Source organism: Prionailurus bengalensis, chromosome D4, assembly GCF_016509475.1.
Source record: "Prionailurus bengalensis isolate Pbe53 chromosome D4, Fcat_Pben_1.1_paternal_pri, whole genome shotgun sequence".
NCBI classification, from domain to species: Eukaryota; Metazoa; Chordata; class Mammalia; order Carnivora; family Felidae; genus Prionailurus; species Prionailurus bengalensis.
This window is the reverse complement of record NC_057359.1, coordinates 86,808,521-86,831,526: the sequence shown is the minus strand read 5'-3', so window position 1 is coordinate 86,831,526 and position 23,006 is coordinate 86,808,521. Positions and strand designations below refer to the sequence as shown.

At 45.9% G+C, this 23,006-nt stretch overlaps 2 protein-coding genes across 5 annotated transcripts in view; both read right to left on the bottom strand.

Annotated features, from left to right (window-relative positions):
- LOC122474813 (neutrophil gelatinase-associated lipocalin-like) overlaps positions 1-15,150 on the bottom strand; it is a 101,446-nt gene extending 86,296 nt beyond the window's left edge. For 2 of the 3 annotated variants that reach the window (XM_043565980.1, XM_043565981.1), the window contains exons 1-6: positions 14,943-15,150; positions 14,288-14,424; positions 13,252-13,331; positions 12,989-13,108; positions 12,578-12,679; positions 11,853-11,883 (exon numbers count right to left, since the gene is read on the bottom strand). In XM_043565980.1, coding sequence (XP_043421915.1) covers positions 11,864-11,883; positions 12,578-12,679; positions 12,989-13,108; positions 13,252-13,331; positions 14,288-14,424; positions 14,943-15,080 — 597 coding nt within the window. In that variant the 5' untranslated portion in view covers positions 15,081-15,150 and the 3' untranslated portion in view covers positions 11,853-11,863. Of the gene's footprint in view, positions 1-11,531; positions 11,731-11,852; positions 11,884-12,577; positions 12,680-12,988; positions 13,109-13,251; positions 13,332-14,287; positions 14,425-14,942 lie in introns of those variants that run through there. The other variant, XM_043565978.1, reaches the window with a different exon arrangement.
- The window catches only part of LOC122474812 (neutrophil gelatinase-associated lipocalin-like), a 73,074-nt gene that overhangs the window by 44,370 nt on the left and 5,698 nt on the right, over positions 1-23,006 (bottom strand). The gene's annotated exons all lie outside the window — the stretch shown is intronic.

The window sequence follows — 23,006 nt, the reverse complement described above, 5'->3', positions numbered from 1 at the left end:
CTTGATGCCCTCTCTTTATTCCTATCCTTATACATAATTGTCTGTTTTGGGCACGGGACAGCCACCTAAGTGACTAGCATGGCTGCCAATCTTAAGACTCCCGTGTGAGGTTTCCTCCTCATCGGTCTAATGTGATCCCCTCCACATCCCTGGTCTAGCCAGTTCTGGCTGTGGGACCTACCCTGGGTGCCGGCAAAACAAGTCCTGATTGAATTAAAACCCAACTGGGAATGTTTCCTACAAAGTCAGCTCTAATGATGTTATGTGTTGGAATGTAGGTTAGATCATCATGGGTTTCTGTCTTCACTGTTTTCAGTCAATGACCTCTGCTAACTACTACTTAAATTACAAAATTGGGCAATTCCCCCTTGTAAAACTTTTCCAGTGTTTTCCATGGGTTAAAAACGGTGGTTTCCTCAGCCTTCTCAAAAGGCAAACTAGGTCCATCTGCCCACACCTATTTGTAGCCTAGGATGCAATGGGAAAACAGGGGGACACTAGCATCCCTCCTACAGAAGTCCTTAGCAGCTGATCATAGCGAATCAAGGTATGCCTCAGATCGCTTTGACACCTCAGGAACCTCTGATATATCTTGTGCCTGGGATGCTACCTGGGAGTTGTGGGGGGGGGGGGGGTGTGTGTGGATTTTTGTGGTAATGGACCTTCTATACTTTTCTCTCTCTAGGAGGAGGATGGGACCTTCTCCTTGGTTGCCAACGACTCATCCTTGGGATGCCTTTTCAACCCACTGGAAACAATTTGGATTGCAAAATTTAGCAAAGGACTGATTTCCTGTAACACTGCATGGCCTTAGTAGGATGAAGAAGTTAGATCTCTTCTGCAGAAAACAGGGTAAATGGACGGAGGCACCCTAGTTCCAGTCCCTCACAGTTCTAAGTGAGGACCCAGACCAAAAGGTCTGTTGCAGAATGTATTTACCTTGAGGCGCCTGGGTGGCTCAGTTAGGCGACTGACTTCAGCTCAGGTTATGATCTCACAGTTTGTGAGTTCAAGCCCCCCGTCAGGCTCTGTGCTGACAGCTCAGAGCCTGGAGCCTGCTTCGGATTCTGTGTCTCCCCCTCTCTCTTCCCCTCCCCTGCTCATGCTGTGTGTGTGTGTCTCTTAATAATAAATAAATGTTAAAAAATTTTTTTACAGAATGTATTTGCCCAAATGTGTGAGGCTAGTAAGCTCCCTCCCAACATAGTGGATGTCCTAACAGGCCTCCTCCTGATGGAACTCAGTTGCTAGAGGAAATACAGGCCATCCCTGACAAAGGGGATGCTGACTCTTTCTCTCTGTTCCTACTCCTAATAGATGTGGGGGCCTCTCCCTCATTCATTTCCCTAGTTAATGGCTATAATTGGAGCCAACCGTGGTTAGTCTATCTAGGGGCAGGGACTTGAAGAATATTCTACAGCAGCTGCTGAAGCTCCCTTTGTTTCAGGGAAATTCCCTGTCTTCTCTAGCCTGGCATAGACTCCCTATTTCCACTTTGGTGGAAATCAAAACAAACAAAACAAACAAACATGGCATCTCCTCTTTCCCAGATGACAAGGGTTAGAACCAGGAATCCTCTTTCTCTGCCTTCTGGCATTTTGCCTCTTCTGCCTTCCCCTCCCCCTGCTCCTTTTCTGCCTCACCTTCCTTGTGACCTAAGTAACTGGCTTCTAAACCACCCTTCCACCCGCATGTCAAGGAGCAATGAGCACCCCCTTGGATCGCCCACTTCAGATTCCCCCACTGCTGTCCCAGGTAAAATATGACAATGGGGAACAAATCGATTGTCTTTTAAGTGAACGTAGGTGGAACGTATTCGACGTTTAAGCTTATTTAAGTTTGTTGGTTTAGCTAAGATAGATATGTATTTAAAGTTACCAGCATCAAATTAAAACTTTATTCTATCAAGGTTTCCTAAAGATCAAATAAGCTCATGTTGTCTCTGTTGCAATTTGTTAGCAACAAGATGACTTAAAATAATAGTTAATTTTGTGTATCTCAAAGTTTTCACGAATAATTGTTAAGACAGCTTTCATAGTCTTTGGTAATCTGACACTTGGATAAATGGGATTGAATTCACTGGATATCTAGGTCTTTTCCAAATAGAATGGAGTGCTAAAGCATTGATTACTGAACATAGATTTGTGCTTTTGACTTCTTATTGCAGAGAAAGTAGGAATATTTAGGTCTATTGGAAAACATGGTTTATGCTTAATTGATTCATGAATTTTCCATCTAAAGGATTCTGGTGTAACAGTTTACAAATGGTTACTACTTAGTCTCAGCTGGACACTAAGGTTGCTAAGAGTCAAAATTCTGCTAAACATAATTAAGACTGATGGAAATAAGGAAAGTCACTCTATTGTGGGAGAAGTGAATAAAGTACACCAAAGATGGCTGATGGGGCTAAAACAAACTCTGGTCTCTAGCTTAGAGACCCCTCCTCTGGGTTCTTCTTCCTTTGCTGCATACACGAACACCCCCCCCCCCCCAATATGGAGGCTGATAAATATAAATTACCCTTCCCACTCGCATTTGGGGCTCAGATCTTTGGGGAAACCTTCTCCTCTGAGCCCATGGGTGTTAAATAAATCTCTGATCCACCAAGATCTCTGAGTGCTAGTTGGTTTTTCCGCCAGCATTCCAGCCTGGTTCCATAACAAATTTGGTTCCCTGACCAGTAAACCCAACCACGCTGGCCCATTGTTGCCACCGATTTGGGAGAACGGTGAGGCAGTGACGGAATGAGGGATTGCAAGGAAGAGTGAGCGCCCTGCCTGAAGTTTGGCAGTCTCCTGCTTGGTTGCGTCAGGCCAGCCCCCGCTCTGCTGTTCCCTCCAGACTCCAGGAAACTTGGCAGGTGAGGACCTGGACCCAACGTCGGAACCGGTAAGGCTGGGGCCCAATCTAGTCAGACCCACTCACAAGGGTGGAAGGGGGACCTGATCACTCCCTGAGACTTCAGAAGTCTCACAAGTAGGGATTCTATGGGAGGGAATGTAATAACATCTGGTGTGTATGTGAATGTGCGACTCGGTCTAACTTGCCTGCTGAGTTCAATTCTGTGGCTCCACGGGCAGGTGCCCTTGGGGTCCTAGGGGCCCATGGAGTCTGAGTGAGCCCATCTGCAATTCCATGATGGATGGCACTTGGTCTGTGGCAATATCAGAGTGGTTTCTGATCGTGGGTTGCAGGGCTGTGACCTGTGGGGCTGAGCATCACCTGGGTTCCTTCAGGACGTGGCCAGGCAGGCATCTGGCTGGTCTCCTCATTGGAGGGGGTGCCCCTGTCCCTCTGTCTTTGTGACCCTGCCTCAAGGGAGCATCATGGGGTTGGGACGGAGCAAGGAGAGCCAGGCAAAGGTTTTAGCTGCTTTACCCGGAGACTCACCCAGGGAGGCAAAGAAGCAACCCACCACTCCCCTAGTGTTCTGCCTCCTCATGACTCATTAGGCTCCCTCTCCCTTTCCCTGAGCTTGAAACTCCTCCCTTGTCTGTGTTGCTGCCACCAGATTCAGGCCCTCTCCAGATGCTGGTCCACATCCACTGCTATCAAGAGGCTCTCCAAGGGATCAGAGCAGGAAGCCGAGAAAGCCATAAATATAGACCTACTTCAAGGGGAAAGGAGTTAAAAAGAATAAGTGTCCCAACCAGGGAAAAGTCCCAAAACCCCAGCCGAAATCAGGAGGAACCTCAAGAAGGGGACCTTATAGTCTAGCCGAGATAGAACCAGACTAAAAGGGGACACTGACTCTCTCTCCCTGTTCCTCTGCTTAATAGAGGTGAGGGATTCTCCCTCATTTCCCAGGTTAACAGCTATAATTGGAGCCAACTCTGGTTAGTCTACCTCGGGACAGGGACTTTAAGGAATATTCCCAAGCAGTTGCTGCTTCTGTCTTCCCCTCCCCCTCATGTTTCTGCACCAACTTGGGTATGGTCCTATACCATCCTCAGTGTCTCAGGCACCATTGGTTCCTCCTCCCACCCTCCAAGTCAAGGAGCAAAGTCCACCCCGCCGCCCCCCCCCCACCACCCATTTCAGATATCTCCACTAGTGCCCCAGATGAAAATTGACAATGGGGAAAAGTTGATTGACTTTTAGGTGGACGCAGGTGAAACATATTCGATGTTTAAACTAATTTAAGTTTATTGGACCTGTCTTTAAAGTTATCAGCAAAGATCAAATAAGTTCATGTTATCTCTGTTGCAATTTGTTAATGACAGTTCATTTTTTCTGTCTCTAAGTTTTCATGGGCAATTGTTAAGATAACTTTCAAGGTCCTTGGTAAGCTGAAACTTTCCAAATGGAATGGGATGCTAAAGCTTTGATGATTGAACACAGATTTGTGTTTTTAACTTCTTATTGCTGAGAAATTTAAGGCTTTTCAGATCTATTGGAAAACATGCTTTGTACTTAATTGGTTCATGAATTTACCATATAAAAAAAATTCTGGGAGCACCTGGGTGGCTCAGTCGGTTGGGCATCCAACTTCGACTCAGGTCATGATCTCATGGTTTGTGAGTTTGAGCCCCACGTCAGGCTCTGTGCTGGCAGCTCAGAGCCTGGACCCTGTTTCAGATTCTGTCTCCCTCTCTCTCTGCCCCTCCCCCAGTTGTGCTCTGTCTCTGTGTCTCAAAAATAAATAAATGTAAAAAAATTTTAAAAATTCTGATGTAAACACCTCTCAATTGGTTACTAAGTCCTCAATTGGAGACTAAGGTTTCCTAAGAGTTAAAATTCTGGTAAATGTACTTAAGACTGATGAAAATAAAGAAAACAACCATGTATATAGGAAAATAGGAGGTATATAAGAAAGATATAAAGAATTAAAATACACTTTTCTTGAGAGTAGAAGAAAGTAATTTTGTCCTGAGACTGGTTATTTGGGGAAAAAATGGCTTTGGGTCAAAATTTGAAAGCAAAAGAAAGTTGTAGCAGGTTAAGATGAATGAAATTTTAAAAGTACACTGGTATAAGGTTGAAATTCTGCTTTTCTCTCAGCTCAAATGACAAGTTTTCTTGAACTGTTGATCTGCTCTTGGTAAGACAATGCAAACAAAGGCTTATCCTCCAGGAAAATAAAAGTTTTAGGTCTCATCTCTATCAGGTCTTTGATTACTTAGTTAAAACTTCTCAATGTTGAAGGAGCTAGGTTTCAATAACATGTGTATAATGCTATACATTCACCTTTGGGATATTTCATTGCCACTTTGGTTGAATAAATAAAATTGTAAGATTTGTAACGATCTGTAATCCTATTTAGGATGCACTTATGACTTCTGGGGTTTTAACAAACTTCTCAGGATTTAAATGGTAAATAAAGTCTTCTTGACCAACTAGGTCCTTTTATTTGGGATGCTAAGTTACTTGGAAAAGCACTGTCATACAATGGTAAACCTTAGGTTGTATTCACAGGTAAATGCTGTAACTGCCCGAATATATGCAATTCCTAAAGTTTTAATGTTTTGATATAAGGTCATCACTTAATATTCTGATTACTTGAGATGTTATGTGTCACAGAAATAACTGAATTTCTTTGTCAATTGCATCATAATGAACTCTCATCAGATCTTGAATGATGTCTATTTCTAAGATTTTGTCATTTATAATTGTTCTTACTCTCTCACAAAACGTGTTTCTTCTTCAAGGAGATTTATAAAAAGGACTTTGGGGATAAATACGGGTATTCAGCATCTTTAAGATTAATACTAAAATGGGTAAGAATTTCCAGAACTCAAAAGCTGCATTCAAATTGAACAAAAATTAGGAACATGGGATTAAATGAACTGAGGAAGATTATAGTTTTGTGATTCTTGTTAAAAATATTTCTGGTTCTCTAATGTTTCGTCTTCCAGATTAAGGAAACTTTCTCTTAAGATATCTATGATATACAAAAATGTCATAAAATATGCATTTATAAACTGAAGCATTTATCTTTTCTCTCTACATAACTCCCCTGAAATTCAAAACTCTCAATGAGTATTCTTTCTCTCATGGCAATTACAATTGCTTGCATAAGTTCAATAAGAATCTGTTCATCTTGTAACAGGTCACCATTGGAAATACTGGTTATTTTACCAAGGCTTTGACTGGAATGTCGTATTTGAGGATGACATTCATAGACTCAGATATGACCAGACAGCTTTAAGGAATTAGGGTTGGCTTTATAAAACATGGAGCCATAAAGCCCCTTAGAAATGTTGGCCTGGTGACTGACTTACAGAGTTCCCAGCAGCCTCACCAGTGAGTAAAGAAGGTCACTTCCTGGCAGGTGCAGGAACCTCAGGATATCTTGGGGACCTTGTGAAGAGGAATTCGCCCAATTCTACAGGTATTGCAGCCCTGTCTGATGGCAAGTATTTAGCTTGGCTTCTGGCCTGGAGAGGCTACTAAAAGTTCAACCCAGAGATTCCTTATAAAAGGTTCCAACAAAGCAAACTTTAAAAGATCCTCATGATCAATCGCTATTCTTGCTGAGCTTATGTAAATAATTAGGCCAGATTTGTTAAGACTGGATTTGTTCTACAAATAAATTGATCCCAATTGGGCTATCTCTAGAAAGGGGGGATTTTTAGAGAAAACAACGATGTTTCAACAATGTACCATTATGGATGTTAAATTCTAGTTATGATTGCCTTTAAATGTTTGTTGTTTGCCTAAACTAGACAACTTGACATAAACTTCAGAAAATTGTCACTGTATTTCGTGTGTAGACAATCTTCAGTGCTTGTTATTCTAGGGGATAATAATAAGACCCCATGGGCATGATTATTTAAACAACTGGACAAGATGGATCTCTAAATATGCAAACCATATCTTCCCTAAACCTGATCTGACAGTTACCAGAAACCCACCCCTTTTGAAGACTTGGAGGTGGACTTTACTGACGTATGACCAAATAGAGGATTCAGTTTCAGGTATCACCCCATGGATCCGTCACTCCAGAGCTAAGAAGGTAACTCAGAGGAACCCTCAACCTGGTGAAGTGATCCAGATCCAGTCAACCCACTTAAACTGACCCTCAAAAAGACACTGGCCCCTGAGATCTCCAGCCCTGCTCCAGCCACACCCCAGAAGCTGGCTGGCCTGCGCACGGCAGAAGCTCAAGGAATCAACATGCAGACTAAGCCCAGGGGTTTGGAAGCAACTCTGTGAGCCCTTGCCCCTTACTGGTGTCATAGCCCTGATCTTACTTCTTACTGTTGGGCTGATAGAGACTGCACTAACAAGCTGGACATGGGACAAAAGATGCATGCCAGGGGCGCCTGGATGGTTCAGTTGGTTAAGTAGCTGGCTTCAGCTCAGGTCATGATCTCACGGTTCATGAGTTCGAGCCCCACAACAGGCTCTGTGCTGACAGCTCAGAGCCTGGAGTCTGCTTTGGATTCTGTGTCTCTGTCTCTCTCTGCCCCTCCCCTGCTCAAGCTCTCTCTCAAAAATAAATAAACATTAAAAAAATTTTAAAAAAAGATCCATGCCAGGTCTCACATACCTCCTCTGGATGGGAGGATTATTAAGTATTGCCTGTATATTATGATAACCTCTCTCACCCTCACAACTGCCGCTTACCCGCTTTGCCCCCAGGATTGTTATATAACAATAAGGGGGTCAAGGGTGTTCAGTACCTTCACCTCCCTCCACAAAGATTGCTACAAGGGAAAAACACCCACTCTCTGTCAGTCACCCGGTGCCCCAAGGACTAAGTATTGGACCGTAGAGATAACCCAAAATGTCAGGGACCCATGTCACAACAAGGGCCTCCAGAGAGGGAAGTGAGCTTGCTACACTTACCTTCCTCAATGAGGGATCTCAGACGGGGGAGGGATGCCAGACAGGGCCCTTCAAAAAGTTACAAAGGATACCCAGGATAGGGTAATATAAGCCATAAAGGTGACCACTCCCCTGACAGCCTACCAAGGTTTGACCTTTCAGCCCTCAATCAGATGCTTACCAATTCCCCACTCCAGCATTGGGCCAACACTACTCTATAACTCCTCCATAAAATAGATAATCACACCCAAACCTGCTGGATGTGCTTGCCGCTCAGCTCAGCCGGAGGGCTTACTTAGCCACTCCTATCCCTTTGACCTCTAATTCAGCCTACCGATGCTTAAAGGCCAACTGGACTCAGATGTTATTTCCTCTTCCTAACCCCAGAGATATCCGTGTACACTGAAGATCAGCTCCTAACAGCCTTTAGCCCCAAGTTCCGGGCTAAACGGGCAATCCTGCTACCCATTCTGATAGGTGCAGGAATTGTGACAGGAATAGGAACCAGAATAGGGGGCACGGGTTCATCTGTAGGACTGTACCATAGACTATCTCAAGAGATAAATGAAGACATGGAACGGGTGGCAGATTCTCTGGTAACCTTACAAAGCCAAATAAACTCTCTGGCGGCAGTGACCCTCCAAAATAGGCAAGCCCTCGACCTCCTCACTTTAGAAAAAGGAGGGACTTGCATCTTTCTGGGGGAAGAATGTTGCTATTTCATAAACCAGTCAGGAATAGTTACAACTAAGGTTCAGGAACTCAAGGAAAGAATTCAACATAGACAACAGAAAAGTATCAATCAATGGAAAGGATGGGATCTCACGGATTGGGCATCCTGGCTTCCTGCCCTGGCGGGGCCCCTCCTCTCCATAATTTTACTTGTATCCATCGGCCCCTGTATACTGAATGCTGTGGTACATTTTATTGAAAACACTGTTGCTCGCCAAACTACTGCACATATCTTAGCCTTCTAAGAGTACCAACCTGTAAAACTGAAAGGTGATGCCTACTAAAAGTTTTTTTTTTAAAGGCATCAAGGGGGGAATATTGGAGAAGTGAATAAAGTATGCCAAAGATGGCTGATGGAGTGAAAACAAACTCTGGTCTCTAGCTTAGAGACCCCTCCTCCCGGTTCTTCCTTTGTTTACTGTGCTCAAAACCCTCCCCGCCCCCCGCAAATATGGAGGATGATAACTATAAATTACCCTTCCTGCTGGCATTCGGGGCTCAGATCTTTGGAGAAACCGTCTCCTCTGTGTCTGCTGGTGTTAAATTAATCTCTGATCCACCAAGATCTCCGAGTGCCACTTGGTTTTTCCGCCAGAGTTCCAGTCTGGGTTCCATAACACTCAAGGTGGTTCATACACGTTGTCCACCTTGGACTCAGCTGCCTCACCTTAACTCTCCTATGTTCCCTGATGGACCAATATTGACCCATAGGTAGCAACAACTCTATGTCCCTACTCAGCAGGAAGAAGCTACAGAAGATGAGACCTTCTTCCTTCAACAAACATAAAGATTTAAGGATCAAAATTGTTCAGGGGGGATATGATGAGGGAGGGTGGAGCAAGCAGAGGGCAAAACAGGCTGGCATATGCCCCTTCCCCCAGGTGGAATATGTAACACATTTCTCATACACTCCGAGCTACCCAAGAACAAAGGAAAGGCATTTAATTGTTTGCCATGGTGATGTAGGAAACTAAGGCAAATGAAAAATGAAATCCCCTATTGCCTACGCCTATTGGCAAGTCCTTGAATCCAGCAGAGTAGCCTCCCTCTGGGATCTCAGCTGCCTCATTAATGACACTTTGCCAGGGGCAAAGAGAACCTTAGCTTAACAGTATCCCAACCTCCAGGATCCTGTAAGTCTACTTCCTTTATCTCAACTGCCCCAATGTATATGCTAGCAATCATACTCCAAGCTTAAGACCCCATGTTATGCATCAGAAGGGTCTCATGATTGAGGTTTTATTCAACAGTAATAAGTGGTGTTTACTAGCAACAGCTATCCCCTCAGGGTCCCAGAAACGTTGCTTCCAAAATACCTTAGAGGCTTGCTCTATCCCTGACCCCCTCCCCACATGAGGGTATATAATCAGTTACCCATCACAACCCCAGTGCAACTCTTCCTGCCCCTGGGTCCTGTCCATGTGCTTTAATAAAATCACATTTTTTCTCCAAAGATGTCTTCTAGAAACTTTCTTGTTCATCAGCTCCAGACCACCCCGTCAAATGCAAAACTTCATCAGTATGCATTCTAGATTATCACACAAATATTTCTGGATTTCTAACTGACCGGAATACTCAAACTGGTGCTTTAAATAATCCCTCCCTTTCCTTTCATGATTTTTAACCAAGGATTTTCATCAATTACCAAAGGACTTTTATTCAGGTTGCTCTTTCTTGTTATTCTAATTACATTTGGCTGTTTTCTCCCATGTCTCTGCCTGGTGACAAGACTCCATCACTACAGTAACTTCAAGTCAACATATGATCCTTTCCACTCAAGGAGGTTCATAATCGTTGTCCACCTTGGATCCAGCTGCCTCTGCCTTCTATAGCTCTTCTATGTGTTCCCCAAGTGATCAATATTGTCTCATGGGTAAAGATATCTCTTCACCCCTAAAGAGCAAAAAGAAGCTGCAGAGATGAGTCCTTCCACCTTCAACAATCTTAAAGATGTAAGGGTGAAATTGTTTATGGAGAATATGATGAGGGAGCATAAGGCAAGCTGAGGGCAAAGTACAAGCTGGCATTACACCTCCCCTAACCCCAGGTGAGATATATGTGTATGATATTCCTCAAGCACTCCAGGCTGCCCAAGAACAAAGGAAAGGAAAGAAAACAAATGGTTAACTGATAGCGATCACAGTCATATAGGACATGAGTCTCCATCAGTTTACAAATTTCATAGTAAATTAGAAGAAAAAAGGCAATCTTATCAATAGTCTAATCTCCAGAAAGCTATGGACTCAGTTTCCCGGAGCCCCCACATCACTCCTCCATAGGAATATGGGGGAAAAAAGGCAAGAAGGAAATGGCAGGAAATATTAAATTTCCTGATACACAGCAGCCCAGTGACAAATACTTGAGGCTGGCAGAGAAAAACATTTCACCAGAAACTCCCTACTGTCTTAATGCTGATGTTTGCTAGAGGGAAAAATACCTTAGCTTGACAATAGCTAGGCCTCCAGTATTCTGTAAATCTTCTTTAGCATATGAAAATCTCTTAGGAAACTACCTTGACTTTACTGCCTCCAACTTGAGTATATAAGCAGTCACTCTTCACATCCCCAGGTCAGCTCTTTCTGTCCATGGATCCTGTCCCATACTTTAATTAAATCACATTTTTGCACCAAAGATGTCTTCAAGAATTCTTTCTTGGCCTTTGGCTGTGGAACCCACCATCACACCAAAACATCATCACTGGTGAAGTGGGGGGTGAGAGCACCTTGGCCCCCCAACTCTCTCCAGCATCCTGACCCTGGCTGGGCCTCTGCCATTGGACCTACTGTGGGTGGCTGAACATGGGTGTGAGATGTGCCCCATCAGTGTGCTAGGAGGCAGGCGTAAGTGAGGGTGCTGCTGGTCTGGTGCTGGGCCTGGAGTTGGGAGCTAGAGGTATTCTGTCAGAGCTGGACTCTGCTTCTGTGGTCCCCTATCTTCCTGGGGACAACACTTCCTGGGAGTGATGCCATTAGGAGCCTGCCCTTTATTCTTTTCCCTCTCAGAGGGCCCAGAGGTCAAGGAACACAGAATGGGGACCAGAGGACATGTGTTTATTTAGCAAGCAAGAGTGGTTCCATCAGCAGGGCAGCCTGGAAGCAGCTGGTGGCTTGTGTAATGAGAAGGGTCCCCTGGCTCTCTCAGTGGTGTCCAGGCTTGTAGGTACAGCAGGGCAGTGCCCTGGGCAGAAGTCGATGAGAGGTGGATGGTGTGGAGAGAGACAGAGGGCACCTGAGAGGGAGTCAAGTGAATAAAGAGGATGGCAGTGCTGGGCAGGTGAGACAAAGGCAGACCTGGGACCCCCTCCCAGCTGCATCCTGGTTCCAATCAGCCCCCTCTGCAGCCATACTTACCGCACGCTTGCTCACTTATCCATGCACTGATCTGTGGGGGAATGAGTGGTTAGTATGGACAGGGGTGTGTGTGTGGGATCCCTGACCTCCAGGGCCCCTGCACTGCCCCTGGGCTGCCCTGGGCCCCAGGCTGGTTCAGCCACAGAAGCTCTGGGGGTTCCCCTCAGGGCTGGTACAGCAGATGGCTGGATGATGGGGCAGGGACTCGGGGAGAGGCCTGAGGACAAGCAGACCTGGGTGACCCCTGTTCTCCAAAGGAGGCAGGTGAGGTCCAGCCACAGTTCTGATTGGGCACCAAGCCTTCTGCCTGTTTACCTGCTGAGTCCTGACAGACCCTCAGCCTTGGGGAGGCACCTGCCCAGGCCAGGCTGCCTGAAGACAAGGGTGCCTCCCAAGTCAGTGGTAAGTCAGCCCCAGGACAAAGGTGAGATGACCCAGGACAAACACACGTGGGTGGAGGGGGAGGTGGGCAGGCAAGGAGACTGAGGAAACTTGGCCCCATGCCTTCAATTCTCATGTGGGCAGGCCCGAGCTAGTGTGACGGAAGAACACTTGGGTCCCAGGACTCTGGTTGCAGCAGGGTCTTACTTAATGTAAAGTGGCTCCTGGGGCTCCAGTGACTACAGCAAGGACCTGCATCCCTCCTCTCCCCCCTTCCCTAGTGAGGCAACATCAGGCCTGGACAGTCCCCATATGCATTTGTCCTCTCCCCAGCTGGTGATTACCTATGCGGATAGGGAAGATGATGTGGTGATCTGTGAGGCCCAGGGATTTGGCAAAGCTGATGAAGTTTTCCTTCAGCTTAGGGGTCAGCTCCTTGGTCCTCCCTGTGGTCAAGATGGCTGGTGAGTCACTAGCAGAAGCTCCATATATATTGTTGAAAGCATGAACGAGGTGTCAGACCCCCTCCTTACTGAGGGGTTCTGTGGATGACCACTCTCCCACCTTCCGGAGCTCCATAAATATTGTGGAACCCGTGAACGATGCGTCAGACCCCTCCCTCCTGAGGGGTCTGTGGAAAGACCCCTCTCCCATCTCCCAGGGCTCAGAGTGAAGGGGACCTTGGGTTGGGTGCAATGGGCCTCTTCTCCCCCCAGCATGACCAAGACCTGGGGCCCAGAGGAGGTAAGACCCACCATAGAGGGTGATCTTGAAGTACTCCTGGTTTCTGTAAATTTTCTTGAAGAACAACATGGCAAACTGGATGTAGTCTGTGGCCGCCACTCGTAAAACATACCTCTGGATTCCAGTGTACCCTGCATGGTGGATGGTGAGATCTCAGCCTACCCTGGCTGTGCAGAGGGAGCTATTGACTCTTCCCCTGCCTCCATAGGATGGTGTCTGTGTAAAGGGGCAGGGAGGTCCATGCCCGCAAGGACCCACCCCACTTAGGACTCACGCTCAATGTTGCCCAGGTTGTATTGGCCTCGCCGCGAAGTTGGCATGAAAATTCTGAGCCAGTGGTCACAGGTTTGGTTCCTGTGGAGGAAGAGATAGGTAGGTAAGAGGGTGACAGCCAACAGTGCCACACACCTATTCTTATCTTGCGGGATCCCACTGTAACGTCTCCTGGGATAAATCACCACTGAGGCTCCAGTCTGCTGGATGCCAACACTCCCTTAGCTGTTGGGCCAACCCTGACCTCTCAGCTGCATCCCATCTGGTCCCCTGGCATCATAGAATCAATCTCCCAACATCTGTCTTTCTTCTTCTCCTTCTATGACAGATGTTCTAGCCCCATCCCCAAGTGCCAGAGCCAGAAACCCAGAGGACCTGGGTAAGCCTTGCCTCCCCTCTCTAGGTCCTAATCTGCCCCCACTCTGGTCATCTCCCACCTATGACTGATCAGCCTCCTGGGCTGCACACCATCATTCCTCTCCCTGCTGCAGCCACACCCACTCCTCACCAGTACCTGAGGCCCCCACCACTGTGTTCACCGCCCCCTCCATACCGCTCATCAGCTGCTGCTCAGGGCAGCCATGCAATGGCTTGCTGTTTCTTGAAGTGGCTCTCTCTGACTCAGTCCAACAGCCCTGCCACGAAGGTCCCAGGCCTCCTTCTGATGCAGGTTGGTTCCCCAAGGCTCAGCCTACAGACCACCTCCCTGGAAGCTCTTGACAAAGCCCTAGGTGGATCCCAGGCTGGATCCAGTGACCCTCCTCCCATTCTAGGACACCTATTCTCTCTTTGTCTTGTTTCCTGATGACGGTCTGTGTCCATTCCCAGGACTGTCTTCTGTCTATGCTGAAGTGACCGAGAAATGTTGATCCAGTGAATGAAAGAAGGAATAAATACAGGGACCCAGTACCCAGCGGTAGGATGAATGATCATCTTTCAGCTATGGTCACCCCTCGGCTATGTCATCAGTCTGCCTCTTGGACCCCACAGCAGCCCTCTAGGCCCCCCATGTTCCCGTCGAAGGTGGTGGTACTCACCAGGCCAGGGTAGAGGTGACATTGTAGCTGTTGTCATCATTCAGCTCATAGGTGGTGGCGTAAATCTTAAACTGGCTGTGTTTTTCTTTATTAAATTCATTCCCTGCCAATCCTAAGATGTACCATTTCCCCTGGAACTACAATGGGGGCTGATGATAGGCAGAGCCAGGAGCAGCCCTAGGGGGCCCTCCTGCTCCATCCCTGCAGGCACCTCTAGGCAGCCTAGCCCAGAACCAGAAGCCCCTCTAACTGGGTTGCGGGCACCCAGACTGGCCACACAGGCTGGGCTGATGAACCTGGCAGGAGCTGGAGCTCATCAGGCCAGGCAGGAGCACTGAGTGTGTCAGGGAGAAGGTGACCCTTGGCAAGTGGTCAGCTGGCATTCCTGAGCCTCAGTTTCTTCATCATGTAGAGGGCCTGAAGATGTTCCCACCTTGTAAGAACTTCAGAGATATGGAAAAGAGTGTGGACCAGGGGAGTCTGCTCAGCTGACCCTCTTGTCAGCAAGGTTGGTGTGGATGGGGACACAGGGTGTGCCTTCCATCAGGGCACCAGAGGACAGACTGAGCTAAAGCCTGAGCCCATCCTGCCTCTCCTCCCCTCTGTTCACACTCTTATCAGGGCCTCCCTGCACCTGCCCCTCCAGGACCCTTACCTCCACATTCTGAAAGTCAGGCTGCAGAGGGACCCTGCGCAGAGGCGGGGCTGGGATCAGGTTTGGGGTGGAGTCCTGGGCCTGGGTCTGCAAGACCCCCAGCAGGACAAGGCCCAGCCACAGGAGACCTAAGGCCATGACTTCAGGGCCAGGGAAGCTGGCACCACTTCAGATATCAGCTGAAAGAGGAGGTGAATGAGGAGGCTTCTGGGGGGATGCTATTTATGGTCTCTGTGTCCAATGGCTCACCCCAGGGTGGAGCGACTTATCCTTTGCCAAATCCTGGATTGGTGAGGCAATTGCTAGTATCTCGTGCTGAAGATCATGGTAAGTTTTTGCCCTTCCCCCAGGTCAGGATTATGCAAGATGAGGGGCAGGAAGGTCCAGGAGGCTGGAGGATGCATTCCCCATATCTCCACATCTCTGGCGGGGACAGTGAGTCCCTCCACACTCTCTTCTCCCTGGTTAGCACTGTGTGAGGACAGTGGTCTCTGATCTGGACCAGCTGTCATCTCTGACCTCCAGGAGCCTCTCAGCTGGGGCCAAGTGCAGGGTGGAGTAACTGGGGTGGCATCCCTTTTCTGTATCTGATGAAAGTGGAGAATACCTTGCATCAACAGAGCCCATTTTGCTTCGTGTTTCTCCAAAGGGAAGGGAAGGAGAGGCAGCTGAAAGAGGACATTCCTGGTAGGGATGGACAGAGTGTACCCTGTGCCGCTCATGAAGCCCAATCCTGGCCCTCCCAGGGACCCACCCCAGGCTCTGGCACAGGGTGAGACACCCTTCCCCTCCCCCCCCACCAAAGGCCTACTGGGGAGTGTTCCTGATGAGGGAGCATAAGGCAAGCCGAGGGCAAAGCACATGATAGCATGCCCCTCCTCCCAGGTGGGATCTGTGTGATATTCCTCAGGTACTCCTGACTGCCCTACAACAAAGGAAAGGAAAGAAATCAAATGGTTAAGTGATAGAGATCACAGTCCTGCAGGACGTGACTCTCTCCATGTCCTAGTAAATTAGGAGAAAAAGGATATCTTATCAATAGCTGAATCTCCAGAAACTTATAAACTTATAAAGCCCAAATATCACCCTCCCTCCATAGTGGTATGAGGAAGAAAGGCAAGAAGGAAATGGCACATGACATTAAATTTCATTATGACCTGCAGCCCATTGACAAATACATGAGGCAAAAATGGAGTATAACATTTCTCCACGTATTCCCTAGTGTCTGCATGTTAATGCTTTGCTAGAGGACAAAACCACCTTAGCTTGACAACAACTAGGCCTCCAGTAATGTGCCAGTGTTCTTGACCATATGAAAATCCCTTTAGGAACTTCCTCTTGACTTTATGTCCCCCAACCCCATGGTATATAACCAATGACTCTTCACAACCCCAGCGTAGCTCTTTCTGCCCAAGAGTCCTGTCCATGTCCTTTAACAAAATCACCCTTTGTGCACCAAAGACATCTGAAGAATTCTTTCTAGGCTGTGAGCTCTGACCCCACCATTCCAAATCCCCACAATTCCCATCTTGAGTAAGTCCCTCCCCTCTTCCATGTCCCATTGGCAGGGTGAACCCAGACCTCAGCTGGCCCCTAAGAGACTTGGCCCCTCTTGTGGTCCCAGTGGAGAGAAACCCCAACTTGGCATGCCAGCTGCAAATGAGACAGCTTGACAGAGCAGAGCTCTAAGCCTATAGTCCCAGCTCCATCCTGGTGGGGGTCAGTGGGGAACATGCATCTGCACTGTGTGAAAAGAGGTGGTGGGCTGGGGCCCCAAGGAGGGCTCTCTACCCTGCCACACTGGACACCAGGAACCTTGGGTCACAGTGAGTGTTAGGACTCAGCCTCATCCTTGAGAGATCACTGATACCATCTGCCATCTCTGGTTATAGTTTTGGGCTGTGGAGCCCAGGTCCTTAGGCCTGGACCCCAGAAGTGTTCCTGCCATGGCTGATCCCAGCTTTGTCCTGGAGGGAAATAATTTCCTCATGAGGGCTTGGCCATCCCAGTCCCTGCCCAGTCCCTGGGCAGTGTCTACAAATGTCACCACAAGGGCCAGGGCTGACAGAATGCCTGATCTGAGGCTAACCTGAGGGTTCACTGGCCTCACATGAGACTCCTGGAGACCTCATTGGCTCTTCCACCTGCTGTAAGGGAACCAGCTCCCCTAGCGTGGCCTTTAGGTGGTGGGCCCTGAGAGAAGAGACTCTGGGTAAAGAGGGAGCATATGGCAAGGTGAGGGCAATGTAAAACTAGAACCCCCTACACCTCCCCCCCTCCCCTGTGGGATATGTGTGACATTCCTCTGGCTGCCCAAGAACAAAGGAAAGGAAAGAAAACACATGGTTAACTGATAGAGATCCCAGTCATGCAGGACATGAGTCTCCATCAGTTTACAAATATCTTAGTAAATTAGAAGAAAAAGGCAATCTTACCAATAGTCTCATCTCCAGAAGCCTATTGACTCACTTTCCTGGAGCCCCTATTAACACCCTACCCTCCATGGTGACGTGGGGAAGAAAGGCAAGAAAGAAATGGCAGATAAAATTAAATTTCTGATACCCTGCAGACCAGTGACAAATCCTTGAGGCAAATACCAAGTACAACAATGTCTCCAGGAATCCCTACCATTCCTAATGTTAATGCCTTACTAGAGGTAAAACAACCTTAGCTTGACCATAGCAAGGCCTCAGGTACCTTAGGAGTCCTCATAAGCATGTCAAAGTCCCTCTGGACACCTCCCTCCCTTTTCACTTTACTTCCCACAACTTCATAGTATATAGTCAGTCACTCTTCACAGCCAGAGCGCAGCTCTTTCTGCCCATGGGTCCTGTCCACGTGCTTTAATAAAACCACTCTTTTTTGCACCAAACGCGTCTTCAAGAATTTTTTCTTGGCCATCGGCCCTGGAACCCCCTGACCACTTCACTCAAAAACCTCATCTTTTGGTGTCCTATGTGGGGGCCTGAGTCTTTTCATCTGGGCCCTGAGCATTTGTGCAAACCTGGTGAGTACTTTCTCTTTCTTCCTTTACTTTTATTTCTGGGGCTTTTCAAGGAGTATGGTGTTATTGGAACACTTTCCTGTCCATTGCTTAGTCTGCACTCCTCTAGCCCATGGCTACTCTATGGGGAGAAGAAAGCCTGCCTTTTGGCTGGAAGTGAGTCCCCAGGCTAGAATAAAAATACCCAGAAACTTGGGCCCTCTCTTTCTTCCTGTCATTATATATTGTCTGCCTTGGGCACGGAAAGCCACCTAAGTGACTAGCATGTGAGGTTTCCTCCTCATTAGTATAACGTGAGCCCTTCCACATCCCTGGTCTAGCTGTTTCTGGCTATGGGACCTCCCCCGTTACTGTTGAAAACAGTACCTGATTGAATTAAAACCCAACTGGGGACCATTTCCTAGGAAGTTGGCTGTAAAGGCTCTATGTGTTGGAATGTCACATGGAACATGATGAGTTTCTGTCTTCATTGTTTTTGGTCAATGTCCTCTACTAACTACTACTTAAATAGAAAATTGGGCAATTCTCCCTTGTAAAACTTTTCCAGTGTTTTCCATGGGTTAAAAACGGTGGTTTCTTCAGCCTTCTCAGCAAGGCAAAGTAGGTCCATCTGCTGGCTCCTATTTGTAGCCTAGGATACAACGGGAAAGCGGGGGAGGGGGGTACCAGCATCCCTCCTACGGATGCCCTTAGTATTTGGTCGGTGACAATAGCGATTTGGTTAAAGGTATGCCTCGGGTCACTATGACATCTCAGGAACCTCTGATATATCCTCTGCAGAGGACACCACATGGGAGTTTGGGGGGCATTTTTTTTGTGGTAATGGATCTTCTCTACTTTTCTGTCTCTAGGAGGACAGGAGCTTGTCCTCAGTCTCCAAGGACTCTCCCTTGGGATGTCTTTCAACCCACTAGAAGCAATTTGGATTGCAAAATTTAGGAAAGGGCTGATGTCCTGTAACATTGTGTGGTCTTGTAGGATCTAGCAGCTAAATTTCTTCTGCAGGAAACAAGGTCAATGGACGGAAGTACCCAAGGTCCAGATCTTCACAGCTCTAACTCAGGACCCGGATTGAAAGGCCTGAATGTATTTGCCAAAGGCCAGATTGAATGTATTTGCCCAAAAGTGTTCGGCTAGTAAACTCCCTCCTGACATCGTGGATGTCCTAACAGGCCTCCTCCTGATGGAATTCAGTTGCTAGAGGAAACAGGCCATCCACGACAAAGGGGATGCTGACTGCTTCTCTGTTCCTCCTCCTAATAGATGTGGGGGCCTCTCCCTCATTCATTTACTGAGTTATCGTCTATAATTGAAATCAACTGTGGTTAGTCTACCTCAGGTTGGGGACTTTAAAGAATATTCCCAAGCAGCTGCCCTTCTCACTTTGTTTCAAGGAAATTCCCCAACTTCTCTAGCAAGACATAGACTCCCTATTTCAACTTTGGTGGGAATCAAACAAACAAAAAGACAAAAAATAATAATAATAATAATAATGGGATCTCCTCTTTCCCAGCTGACAAGGTTTAGAACTGGGAATCTTCTTTCTCTGCCTTCTGGCACTTCACCTTTTCTGCCTTCCCTTCTCCCTCCTCCTGTTTCTGCATCACCTTCCGTGTGACCTACATAACTGCCTTCTTTACCATCCTCTCACCTCGATGTCAAGGAGGGATGAGCACCCCCTTGGATCACCCACTTCAGATTCCCCCACTGCTGTCCTAGGTAAAAAAGTGACAATGGGGAACAAACTGTCCTTTAAGTGAACACAGGTGGAACATATCCGGTGTTTAATATTATTTAAATTTGTTAGTTTAACTAAGATAGACATGTATTTAGAGTTATTGGCATCAAATACGAAACTTTTATTTTGCCAAGATTTCCTAAAGGCCAAATAAGCTCATGTTGTCTCTGTTGCAATTTGTTAGCAACAAGATGACTTAAAATAATGGTTAATTTTGTTTATCTCAAAGTTTTCACAGATAATTGTTAAGACAGCTTTCAATGTCTTTGGTAATCTGACACTTGAATAAATGGGATTGAATTCACTGGATATCTAGGTCTTTTCCAAATAGAATGGAGTGCCAAAGCATTGATTGCTGAATATAGGTTTCTGCTTTTGACTTCTTATTGCAGAGAAACTAAGAACATTTGGGTCTATTGGAAAACATGGTTTATGCTTAATTGATTCATGAATTTTCCATCTAAAGGATTCTGGTATAACAGTTTACAAATGGTTACTACTTAGTCTCAGCTGGAGACCAAGGTTGCTAAGAGTCAAAATTCTGCTAAATGTAATTAAGACTGATGGAAATAAGGAAAGCAACTCTATATGTAAAAAAGTAGGAATGTGTAAAAAAGAGAGAAGGAATGGAAATATATTTTTTTGTTGCAGGTAAAAGAAAGTAATTTTGTCCTAAATGAGACTGGTTTGGATAAAAATGGCTTGGGATAAAATTTGAATGCAAAGGAAAGTCGTAGAAGGTTCATGAAGGGAAATCTTTGGAAAGGAAGTTTATGTGTGATTAGGACAGACTATGTTGCAGAATGGATTTTTTACAGTACACTGGTATAAGGTTGAAATTCTGCTTTTCTCTCTGTTCAAAAAACAAAGTTTTTTGGATTGTTTATCTCTTGATACAAATAAAAAATATATACATATATATGTATGCATGTATACAAAGGATTGTATTCTCTTTTGTCTGCTGGGAAAACCACAGCTTTACGTTATGCCCTTATCAGGTCTTTAATCACTTAGTTAAGATTTCTCACTGTTAAAGGAGGTTAAGTTTTGCTGACAACTATATAACCCTACATATTTGCCTTTGGAATCTCTTAATGCCATCTTGGTTAAATACATAATTTAAAGCTTTAAGATTTGTAATGATCTCAACCCCATTTCAGATGTGCTCTATACTTTGTAAGGTTTAACAAACTTCCCAGGATTTAAATTGCAAAAAAAGTCTTTTTGACCAATGAGGACTTTTTATTTGGTATGGTAAGTGGAAGCCCTGTTAAATAATGGTAAATTTTAGGTGATACTGCTTGGGTAAATGCTGGAACTGTTCAAATGTATGTGCAATTCCAAAATCTCTAAATGAATATGCAACACATATCTTTCTTAAACCTGATCTAACGGTTGCTAGAAACCCACACCATATAAACCCAAAACACCTGGTTTATTTAAAGGATTGAAAGTCTAATACAACAGTGGGTTTAACTTCAAACTGGAAGAGCCCCTACTGGGTCATATTACAAACTCCCACTGCAATAAAGTTAGAGGGGCACACTTCATGGGCTCCTATATCTAAAATAAAACCTGTGCCCCCTTCCCAGGAATTCAACGAGCAAACTAATATGCCTTCTTATTCCTGTGAACCTGTGGAAGACCTCCAGCTTCTCTTAGGATGGTTGTACCTTTCTTTTTCATCCTCTTTTCCCAATTTCTACCAACAATTCCTTCTTACAATGGTCCATTCAAAAGGATCACCACAGACATTTGAGATACAAGCCAAAAGACCAATGTGATTCCTGCTGCCTGTTCCCAGAAGCATCTGAGGATGCTTCAAGCCTAATGTCTAAAATATCTCACCGGCAGCACTGGGAGACACTGGGCTTTTAATCTGCTCTAATAATTAACCTGTATTTTTCTTTTTTCTATAAAAGTATCTCTTTTTAATTACCTGATGGGTTACTAAACAAAACAGAGTCAATATGATGGCTATACATCACCTGTTACACAGTTAAAGAATTAAATGACTCTCAAAATACCATTATATTACTAAATACTAAAATAACTCAAGGGGCACCTGGGTGGCTCAGTTGGTTAAGCATCCGACTTCGTCTCAGGTCATGATCTCATGGTTTGTGAGTTCAAGCCCTGCATCATGCTCTGTGCTGACAGCCTGGAACCTGCTTTGGATTGTGTGTCTCCTTCTATCTCTGCCCCTTCCCCACTTGTGCTCTGTCTCTCTCTGTCTCTCAAAAATAAATAAATGTAAAAGAAAAATTAAAAATAAAATAAAATAACTCAAATGCATAAAACACTTCTACAAAACAGAGTGGCATTAGATGTTTTAAGTGTTGCACAAGGTGGAACTTAAACTCTCATAACAACAAAACACTGTATATACATTCCGGAGTACCTCAAAAATATTTCTGGATTTCTAACTATCATGACACTCACACTGGTGTATTAAATAACCCTTCTCTTTCCTTTAGTGATGAGTTAAACTCTTGGACCGAAGGATTTTGGTTAGATCCCAAAGGACTTTTCATTTGAGCTAATCTTGCTAGTTATTGTACTTGGTTTTACTGTTCTCTCCCACGTCTGTCTGCCTGGTGCCAGATTCCATAACTACAATAACTTCAAGCCAAGAGATGATCCTTTCTACTCAAGGATGTTCATACATGTTATCCACCTTGGATTCACCTGCCTCACCTTAATTTCCCTTTTTGTTCCCTGACGGGCCAATATTGACCTATAGATGGGGACAACTGTATGCCCCTACTCATCAGGAAGACGTTACAGAAGGTGACACCTTCTTCCCTCAACAATCTTAAAGATATAAGGGTCAAAATTGTTCAGAGGAGATATGATTAAGGAGCGTGGAGCAAAATGAGGCTGGCATATCTCCCCTCCCCCAGGTGGAATATCTGACATATTTCTCACACACTCCTGGCTACTCAAGAACAAAGGAAAGGCATTTAAATGCTTGCTATGGTGATGTAGGAAACTAAGGCAAATGAAATGCCTACAGCCTATTGGCAAGTCCTTTAAACCAGCAGAGTAACCTTCCTCTGGGATCTCAGCTGCCTCATTAATGACACTTTGCCAGGGGCAAAGAGAACCTTAGCTTAACAGTATCCCAACCTCCAGGATCCTGTAAGTCTACTTCCTTTATCTCAACTGCCCCAAGGTATATGCTGGCAATCATACTCCAAGTTTATGATCCCACAATATGCATCTGAAGGGTCTCTCGACTGAGGTTTTAATTCAACAGTAATAATGGTGTTTCCCTAGCAACAGCTAGCCCCTCAAGGTCCTGGAAACTTTGCTTCCAAAA